Source organism: Carica papaya, chromosome 5, assembly GCF_054855325.1.
Source record: "Carica papaya isolate Zhongbai chromosome 5, ASM5485532v1, whole genome shotgun sequence".
Classification (NCBI taxonomy): Eukaryota; Viridiplantae; Streptophyta; class Magnoliopsida; order Brassicales; family Caricaceae; genus Carica; species Carica papaya.
Genome location: NC_142313.1, coordinates 38,014,889 through 38,025,348, shown reverse-complemented (window position 1 = coordinate 38,025,348; position 10,460 = coordinate 38,014,889). Strand labels below are relative to the sequence as shown.

At 35.6% G+C, this 10,460-nt stretch overlaps 1 protein-coding gene across 2 annotated transcripts; it reads left to right on the top strand.

Annotated features, from left to right (window-relative positions):
- The first annotated feature begins 1,285 nt into the window (after positions 1-1,285).
- LOC110807988 (Galactose oxidase/kelch repeat superfamily protein) lies at positions 1,286-10,248 on the top strand. 2 transcript variants are annotated; one of them, XM_088220725.1, is made up of 7 exons: positions 1,286-1,736; positions 3,105-3,296; positions 4,356-4,585; positions 6,601-6,771; positions 7,176-7,281; positions 8,836-9,042; positions 9,224-9,604. In XM_088220725.1, exons 1-7 carry the CDS (start codon positions 1,524-1,526, stop codon positions 9,233-9,235), a joined length of 1,131 nt encoding a protein of 376 aa, XP_088076851.1. In that variant the 5' UTR covers positions 1,286-1,523; the 3' UTR covers positions 9,236-9,604. The 2 variants fall into 2 exon arrangements, with proteins under 2 accessions (XP_088076851.1, XP_021889005.2); XM_022033313.2 differs by lacking the exon at positions 9,224-9,604 and adding an exon at positions 9,820-10,248 and having other exon boundaries at positions 1,287-1,736.
- Positions 10,249-10,460: the final 212 nt, after the last annotated feature.

Below are 10,460 nucleotides of genomic sequence, written 5' to 3'. Positions count from 1 at the left end.
ATCCGTAGAGAACCCTATCGAGAACGTGGTCTCTCATATCGGACGGGGTATGGAGACCTTATGTATTTTGGCACCCATACCAGACGAGGTATGGGGACAGCCCGTTTCACCCTCATACCGGACGGAGTATTGAGATTTATGTTTTTGGTGCCCATGTCGGACGAGGTATGGGGACGACCCGTTTCACCCTCATACCGGACGGGGTATTGAAGTTCATGGTTTTGGCGCCCATACCGGACGGGGTATGGGGACGACCCTGGAATCAGATTATTAATGTTAATGGTTCACGTGTAGCGGAGACCCCCTATGGATCTCCACGGATACTAATAGGTTGGTAAAAGAGGAAATTTGTTGTATGATTATTGAAGTACAAAGTATAACATGTGTTATGTTACAAAGCGTATATGATTTTATGATGGTTATAATGTTTTTGTTTCCATATGATATTTTTATGAATCTCACCGAGGTAAGTAGACAGTAAAAATTTTTATTGTTGATAAATGAGTTTGTTAATAATTATGCTCCATTGGTCGCTTTTGTTTTCTACCAGCCTTTACTTCTGTGGCAGTGAGATAATGTGATGTCTTTACTGGGCTAGTGTATCTCATTCCTTACTTAACTATTTCAGATCAGAAAGACGTGGTTCTTGAGCCCGTTCTACAGGAAGACGACGAGTTAGACGTCTAGAGACTTCATAGTTCTATTTATAGTTTTTATTTCGAGTATTTCTTTTAATCAGCTTATTCTTTCATACGTTAAATACGTTTATGGTCATTGTGTAAGGGATGTTAATCAAAATTTTTATTTCGCTTCCGCATTTAAGATTTTTTATACATACATCTTCATTTAAATTTTTGGAGCCGTTACACTTAATGCGTTGGACAGCTCCCAGGCATGCTCAGAATATGCACATTTATTCGTTTCACTGAGCGCTCAACATGCGAGCGAATAAACGCACATATGTATTGTGTTGTGCAATGAGACAGAGTGAAATGTACTAGTTAATTTTTATATCAATTCAAAAATTTTTGAATAAATTTTTTATATTTTAATAACTACTTTTATGAACTATGATTAACAGAAAAAAAAAAAACAATCAAGCCAAGATCTCTCCAAAAACTACTAAGCTTAAGAAGCTCTTGCATTAGCCTACAATCTACAAAGCGACACCGTTTTCGCTGTATTTGCACCCTACGCCAAAGCCTGCCTAAAAAACTGTAATTTCACTTTCCTTTTTTACCATTTTATTTTTATTTTTGTTTCTCTAGTTTCCTATTTTATCATCTGTAAATGTACCATTGCTCAAATTCCCATAACCAGAACGTCGGTGTGAATCATGCCAGCTTTGGAAGATGAAGATCCCTAGTCTGCGGGCGGGAGACCTAGCAAACCACTAGAGGCACACGCGAATCTTTTCTCTTTGCTACTCCCATTTAACATCCGTGTCCTCTGTATATCTACACTCGCCTCGCAGTTACCTTTCCCTAAACTTGAACTTAGAGATCAAGAAAAAGAGAAGAGCCATGGTGAGGCAACCAGGGAAGCGTAAATGGGGGAGTATGGTGGTGATGATCTGCGTTAGTCTTTTAGGTTTTGGACTCATTGCGGATTTCTTCTGGGCCTCTTCTCCTCGCTTCGCTTCTTCTCTCAAATGGTCCCCTGATTCCTCCTTATCTTCCACCAACAACTTAATTGTGCCCCTTGGACCTCGAGTTAAGCCCCGGGAGAAGGATAATGTAAGCTTTGTTTCTATGCTTTTATGGTTGCTTATTGGTTTATGCTCAGGCATTTGATTTTACGTTTTTCTGTCTTTTTTTGGTCTTGTTTTTCGATTTACTGATTGGTAGCTCCATTCCAGCTTAGTGTTTATGTTGCTATTACCTAGAAAGTTTGGAAGAAACCGGTGTTTGAAAATGTGAGCTAGTGGTTGAACTGATTGGAATCCCACTGGGTTCTCCAAGCTGAATCTAGGAATAAGCTGATCTCATTTTGCCTAGTGAGAATTTAATTGCTTATCTTATACTTTGTGTCTGTTGGTGTCTGGCTCTGCGAAGATTTGAGTATATGTGTATTGGTTATGTTAAAAATTGCAGTTTTTGCAGCCTTATAAGTGTCAACATGATTCATTTTATCTCACGGGGTGATAAGTTACTTCTATTTTGATCACATTGTTTTCAGTTTCTTATTTCATCTTAACATCACCTCCATTTTTGTTTGCATGAAGTTGGTTTGATAGAAGTAACTCAGCTGATTGCCAAAGGTTAGTTTTATTTGATTCTTCTTTTTTGGGAACTCATTTATTTGAATGATTATGGTGATGGTCTTTCTCTTTATCCTTAGTCCTCCCAAAATTCTGCTAGCAAAAAATTAAAAAAAAAGGTTTCTTTGGTTACTAATACATTCTGAACGGCACCTGACAATTATTCTTTTTGTACTTCAAATTTTTGTTTTTATTTTGCTTGTCAAATGAAAAGACTAGAGACAGTGAGGTTCTTGACTTCCTAGCAGGGGTAATTAACTTAGTTAAATTTGGCTCTTTTTCATTTTAAGGAAATCAAACTGTTGCTGTATTTAAATGTTTACATAATTTCGTGTGGCTAAAAGATGTAGAAAACTTTGATAGTCTGGCACCAATTTTGGCTTTCTCGGTTACTCCTTCAATGTCACTCGGCTATCCTCGTGATAAGCTTATGTTCTTATTCATTAGAAAATTTTTCATTATTATGGTTCTAAAATTGAATTTGGTTATGCCTGGAGGCGACTTAATAACTTCAAGTTCCCAACCTCACTTTTTCTGTAATACTTAATTTTAGATTTGATGTGGTGCAACTTTCTAGCAATTTTGGAACTAGCATGGCCATTTACTTAAGGCCACATGTTCATTTTGTCCCCAAAGCCAGGAACCTTAAACCACTTATTTTGAAGATGACACAGGGCCGATAACAAATTTTACTTGCCCCAAACATAGACAGAAGTGGTCCCTGGTTGTGTGTGGAAGACGCTTTTGCACCAAATGTGGAACTAGTTTTAACATTTTTTCTATATTGAATATATTTTAGTGTGGAGATTCCTTGTCTTAGATGTGTTGATTTTCATCCTTGTAGGAAGAAACTGTTAAAGGTAGGAAATATGGTACTACTCCTGAAAGGTTTTTATCTGCAACTTTTGCCGACTTACCTGCACCAGAACTGAAATGGGAGAAGATGCCAGCTGCACCTGTGCCTCGTTTAGATGGGGCTGCAATACAGATCAGGAATCTTCTGTACGTGTTTGCTGGATATGGTACTATTGATTATGTAAGAACCTCTTTTCTTAAGTTTCTTTGTGTTATTAAGCTGATTTGATGCCCAAAACTTCTGTTCAGTATTCAGTTTATATGCTTCTGTCTTGATTGGAAACTATTTCCCCCTCCTCCTCCCACCTCAATCCTTACCCTTAATTTATTTAGAGCAAATTATCAATTTAGTCCTTGAACTATGAACTATCTTGTAATTCAGTCCCATTTTCTTTTCATTATAATTTGATTCATTATAAAAGTACTTTCTTTTTTAAAAAAATTTGCTTACATGGCCTAAGAAGTGACATAAAAAATATAATGTTTCTGTTTATTACTGAGAATTGAAAACATATTCCAACAAATGATTATTTCATGACATTTCTTCTTTTCTATTGTTTGTTGTTATCATCTGTATGACTTAAATTAAAAAAAAAAGGATTGTTGTTGTTAAAATTATTAAGATCAATATCTAATTGTTATAGCTACCAAACTCTGTAGAAAACGAAATATTGGCAAATTAGAAATAATTCTTTTCAAATTTCTATCAAAAGTTTCAGAATTACATAAACAATATGAATTGAAACAATTTTGTAAGTTAAATGATCAAATTTCAACTGGAAAGAAACTTTTGGGACTTAATTTTTATATGACAAATAGTCGGAGTCTAAGATAATAATTTCCCCTTTATTTTATTTTTAGTCAACCACTTGTTCACCTTCCTACATGGTTTTCTAGTTGACCGAAAATTCTCCTTCTGCATCTGATTGAAATATAACAAAAGATTCCTTTGGTGGTGCTATGGTTCATGAGCAATAAAGAATCAAGATAAACACATGATGATATATTCTGTTTTGGTTGCTGACTACTAATGGCCGCATGCTTTGCCACTAAGAATTGGCTGTACAAGCCATCATTCTCCGTACTAAAATAATTGTGACAACCATATGTTTACTTCTCCAAAGAAAAAGTAAAAAAGAACTATAGAAACAAAAAATATTATTATTTATATACATGCTTGCTGAAGCTGAAAATATTTTCTGATTATTTTTCTGCATCTTATTCTTGTTCCTACCTGTAGGTTCATTCACATGTTGATATTTATAACTTTACGGGTAACACATGGGGAGGAAGATTTGATATGCCCAAAGAAATGGCCCATTCACATTTAGGAATGGTAACAGATGGGAGGTACATCTATGTGGTTACGGGACAATATGGTCCACAATGCAGAGGCCCGACAGCTCGCACATTTGTGCTTGACACAGACACTAAGCAATGGCAGGACATGATTCCCTTGCCAGTCCCTAGGTATGTAGGGATCTTAAATTATTGCTAGAATGACTATTATGTTGATTTTGGCACACTTCTTCCCCCTACCTGGTAACACATCAAGAAAGAGATTAAGTCTGAAATAATCTTCACCTTTATTATTTGTGATTACACTGCTTTATACGTATTCCACACTTTTTTTGTCAATTCTTGGCTTCCAGGCTGGTTTTTTTTTATTCTTGGCAACCAGACTGGATGCTATCATGTGTTTGCTAGAGAGGAAGGTATTTCGTTTCACTGTTGGTTTGTAGTTATTGACAAGCACAATTTTTGTTGACAACTGGGATAGTAAAAGATAAACTTAATTCTAACATTTCAATTATTCCATACATAAACGGTTCAGTTTCTCTTAAGCATTTGTAGAACTACTAGAACCATTCTTTACTTGATTGCTCCCTGCACATGATTTTAATGTAATGAAACGAGACAATTAAACTTTTGTATACATATATTTAATTAGTTCATATTGGATATGAAACAAAACAGTGAAACTATTAACTGCTTTGGCAATTTTTTGGTAAGAAAGTACCTAGAAGTAGGATAAGAATAAAAATTAATTATGATAGACACAAGGGTAGTTATTCTTGTAAAAGAGGAGTCTTATTCCTTAGGAGGCTTGGTAGTATAATGGTTTGTAGAATCTGTGGTATAGAAGAGACCAGAACAGTGATTGATGATTATGAAAGGTAAAACAAATTCAAATTTTATTTTCTTGTTCATGAGAGTCGATGGTTCTCTCTAATAAGCCTTTAGTAACATATTTACACAGAAAAAGAATGTATTGCAAGAACATAAGTTCTCCGAAGATTTTTCTCCACCAACCCATAAATACCAAGATCCTAATCTAAGGGACCACGATAATTGGTATGAGAGCCTTTTGTTATGGGTGAATCTCGTTCTCTATAATAGCAATTTGAATACTTGCTAAAAATGAATCAAGAGGATAGGGCTAAAGATTGTGCCAAAATAGTTTAGAATAGGTTAGAAGGTGCTAATGACTGGGTTGGTCAAGACACAAAACACCAAGCTGCAATGTAGTTTGAGGCACTTACCAGTGATTTTAATGACCAGGTAGGACCATGCTGTGACAATTGCGATTAGGGGAGAAGGGAGTGCCACTAGCAGGCTCCTTGAATGTTGCCCAGAACCAATGGAGGTGGGTCTTTTTGTTCCCCAACACTCCAAATTGGATTTTCCCCCTTACGATGGATCCATGGACCCTATAGGAGCTCTAAGCTGATGTAACCACTTATTTCTGGCATTAATGGAACGACTCATTGCTCTTGCCTTATACCTCCTTGAAGGCGGCACCTAATATTGGTTTTCAAAAGCACCTAATACTGTTTTTTAAAACTAGAAATTGATTGCTCGAATTTATCATGGAGGAATCCAAAAATTATTATTACATGAATTCCAGCCTGCTGTCCAAAAAATAAATAAATTTGGTAAATCGGCGTAATTGCAATACAGTGGTTTCTCGGCCGATTATCAGCAATAATTTGAACAATTGGCACCATGTGTGGGTATTTGGAGTATGGCTCAGGAAGTTGAATTATTTATTAGTGGCCTTCAAGATTATATTACATTGGAAGTCAAGCTTCAATAGCTGTGTGATCTGATTGGAGCCGTGGTGCTTGTGTGCCTTTATGGGTGATGAGAATAGTGGTGGGTCAAACCGTGCAGGCACTCCGTGCGGAGGTCTGTCTAGAGTGCAAAAAGATTGCTCTGTCAAGTTCATGAACCTCTGCTCCTTTTGTGCAAGGTTTTTGTCCACCTATTGGTGGATCTGCACAGCCACATTCTTAGCATTCTGCTGGCTTTTTTCTGTCTATCCTAGGCAAGGATGGAAGAAAATGATCAGATCTTTTGTAAACCCACATAAGTGGGTGGCACCCCCTTGGTGACTATTAATATTAAATTTCTCCTTTTTTCTAAAAGAAATTAATGTTTGGTTAGTAGTTTCTCTTTGAGCAAAATGACTTGATTCTTTTCAGGTATGCCCCAGCAACTCAACTTTGGAGAGGCAGGCTCCACGTAATGGGTGGTAGCAAGGAGAATCGTCATACACCTGGACTAGAGCATTGGAGCATTGCTGTTAAGGATGGCAAAGTATTGGAAAAGGAGTGGAGAAATGAAATTCCTATTCCACGTGGAGGACCTCACAGGTTTGTGGACTATGTTATACTTTGTAAGTTGATAATTTACAGATATTGCACTGAATATGAGAATCTTACTGCATCTTTTTAATTTGAAAATGATAAAATCACAAGTTTATTGTAGCAAGATTTAAGTTTTTGATTACAATCATATTTTGTGTGATTAGTAGTTGGCAGATATTGAGACTTTCCAGCAGAGAAAACCTAGAATGATAGTCTGCAGTTGATTTGTAGAACTATGTTTTGCTTTTAGTGCTATTTTGGGTGGCATCTTCTGGAAATGCTTATGAAAAAGTGGGAAACTTTTTTAACACTGTTTCAAGATCTCTTCTGGTAAATGAAACAGGCATCTTCAGGTGTGTTTCTAGCTTGCAGATCTCATCTTCATTTTGTTTTATTTTTTTTCAATGTAGGGCCTGTGTTGTGGCTAATGATCGCCTTTTTGTTATTGGTGGTCAAGAAGGTGATTTCATGGCCAAACCTGGATCACCGATCTTCAAGTGCTCCCGTAGGAATGAGGTTAGTTTAGTAGCGTATTTGGCATAGATGATTTTAGTGATTCGTGCATCCTTCTCTGTTGGCTATTTTAGTCAGTCTTCAGATAATATTTTCCTACAAAAAGAGGTTCCAAAGGGGAGTAGGCTTAATAGTGGGTTCAACATTTTCACTTGAAATTCAACTGAACATTTATTAGCTCCATATTTAGAGTTTAGGCATTATAATTTGCTTTAACTGTTAAACAATTTTCAATTACTAATGTTAAATTTTCTAGTTCTTCTGCTTTGACATTCAATAAGTTTTCCTTCAATATTTGATCATAAGGTTTAAGAGAAGATAGTGTTGTAATGACAGAGATAATGATCATCATTCCATTCCTTTACTGTAACAGTATCCTCATTAATTTTGTTACAGTTGTACCAGAACTTAAAGGAATTCTTGGTTAAGGATCAGTAGCAACACAAAATAGCTTCAATTGCTTTAAAAGAAATTCCATCTTCTGTTCTTCTGTTCCCAGGGTGGTGTTGACCATTGAAGCAATCAGTTTCTGGAGCTATGAAACCAACAGTAGCAAAAGCAGTTTAGGAACAGAAATAGCATCAAATTGTTAAAGGACTGGTGTGAAAATAGTCTCAAACTGGTTGAGAGGCAGATGACTCTTTAAGATAGTCAGATGCTCCCATTGTGCAAAGAAATTAGCAACACTATCTCTAATATTCAACTTAGATTGGTTTACTTCCATTCCCTACAGTGTTTACTAATCTATAGGAACTGAATACTTTGATGCTGAACCCAGGATCAATGATCTAATCCAGAATTCACATAATGCTCATTAAGACAGCAAAGACTTAAATTCTATAAAATTCCTTCCTACTTAACCCGCTATCAATGAGATTCAGACTTGACAGGTATCATAGGGTGGGAGGGAAAATTTTATTCTCTTTTCTCCTTAACTACCTTGTAGGTTATTTGGAAAAAGAGGAACAGAAGTATTTTTGGAGATGAAACTTTTTCCAGGTAGAGTTAGAGATTTCTAGTTCCGGATACTTTTTATTTACAGGTATTCTCTTACATCTAGCAAGGACCTTGAAGACCTTACTGCCATTTTGATTAACTCGTAAACTCTGCTTCTTTAGTCCCTTTGGTGTTGTGTTAGTATACCTACTTTTTTCCTCTGAAAAAACAGAAGAAATTGCAGTTGGGGGGGGGGTTGGGGGTTGGGGGGCTTTGGCGGTGCAGGGGCAGAGGGAATGAGGGCAAAGGAGACAACTCTTTATTTGCTATTTTATCTTTAATTGTCTAAATTTATTTATAAAGGGCACAAATGGATAAAATTTTATGATTAATCATTTTTTCCTTCTCATGCCTGAAATGAATAAAATATTACCACAATTGGTTTCTCTTTTATGGTCTCTAAATTTTCGGTTAGTCAAATAAGTAAAACATCTTTGCCTTAATCTATTTAAAACTCCTCTCTTCTTTTCTTTCCTTTTCCTTCATTACTTTGTTTTTTAAATCCAAATATCGTGTTAGGTTCCTTCTACTCTTTTCTTATTCTTTTTCAAATGAATTCAGGTGGTTTATGGTGATGTTTACATGCTGGATGACGACATGAAATGGAAAGTTCTACCTTCTATGCCAAAGCCAGATTCCCATATTGAATTTGCTTGGGTGCTGGTTAACAATTCCATTGTGATTGTTGGAGGCACTACAGAGAAGCACCCTATAACTAAAAAGATGGTTCTGGTTGGGGAGATTTTTCAATTCAACTTGGACACTCTGGTATGGGCTTCTACATACTTATAAGAAAGTTGATGAATGTTCTTCTAAAAAAAATTATGAATGTGATGTAGTTATGCATGTTTTAATTGAATGTCCATGCAAATCCACGCCGAAAAATTCACCCACGTGAGTGGTTATGCTGATTACTGCTGCTTATGAGGTTGTTATTTCATTATCTCAGGCTACATTTTAATAGGAAGAATTCGAAGGGGAATGAAAGAAGTGATGAAAGTACTCTCCCATGTTTGCGAGTTCATTAAATGGAGGAATTTTTTGTCCTCCTTTCTCTTCCATTTTTATGCATTGACTTCTCTAATTTAGGATAGAATGGAAGGAATAATTTTTTTTTTTGAGATAAGAAAGTAAGAAAATTAAATTGTAACTGCTAATTGCAAAGATAAAACTAGTCATTATATTTGTGAATACCAAAAACAGAATACTGTTTCTGAGAACTCCGTTAGGGTGTGAAAGATTATTCCTTGTTACTTGTTTTCTCTCATTTTTAATAAAACTTAAAAGGGGGACAAGAAATATGAATCTTTTCTTTTTCTACCCTTATCCACTCCATTTCTTTCCTTTTCTTTTTGTTTGGAACTTCCAAACATACTCTTGAGGTTCTCATTATGGTTATTAGACCTTACGAACTTATAACAGTATTGAGCTGAAGTGGTCTGATGTCCAGCGAATTTCTTACATATTGTTTACGGTATTCCTGCCCTTTTGTTTTTGGTAGTTTTGGCTGCAGCTATCTCGATTTTGATTCATGAATGTTTGCAGAAATGGTCAGTGATTGGGAAACTTCCCTACCGCGTAAAAACGACACTGGTTGGATATTGGGAGGGATGGTTATACTTCACATCGGGACAGCGAGATAAAGGACCGGATAATCCGGCACCAAGGAAGGTCATTGGTGACTTGTGGAGAACCAAGCTGAAACTAAAATGATTGAAATTTTAGAATTTGATGGTAGGATAGTTTCCGCCACCTGAACAAATTCATATTGTTATGAAATTTAAGACTTACATCTCTTTTCTTGTTGTATTTTATGGACTGCATTTCTTTAGGTTTCATATTCTTTTCCACTTATATCTGGTGTAAAGGGGGTGTAGAATTGGGAATCCCCCACTTCAATCAGTTTTGTGTAACATTCAGTGTATATCTATTGACCGGAAAGATTAAATGTAAATGTATTTGAGTTATACCCAACCCTTAATTCTGTCCAAACCAATTTTGCTTTGAGTTATAATGATTATTATTATTATATTAATGCAAACACTTGCTATTTATATTCTTATAAAATTTAAAGAAAAATAGAGATTAAAAGATTTTGTGTTATTTAAATAATATTTTTACATTTAAAAAAAAACAAATAAATATCAATTACATTAAATGTTTTTAGTATTATTTATATTTTATTT

Coding starts and splice junctions, on each gene's coding strand:
- LOC110807988 (XM_022033313.2), top strand. CDS start 1,524: ATGGTGAGGCAACCAGGGAAGCGTAAATGGGGGAGTATGGTGGTGATG. Junction 1,737..3,104: donor AGCCCCGGGAGAAGGATAAT/GTAAGCTTTGTT, acceptor TCATCCTTGTAG/GAAGAAACTGTTAAAGGTAG. Junction 3,297..4,355: donor GATATGGTACTATTGATTAT/GTAAGAACCTCT, acceptor TCCTACCTGTAG/GTTCATTCACATGTTGATAT.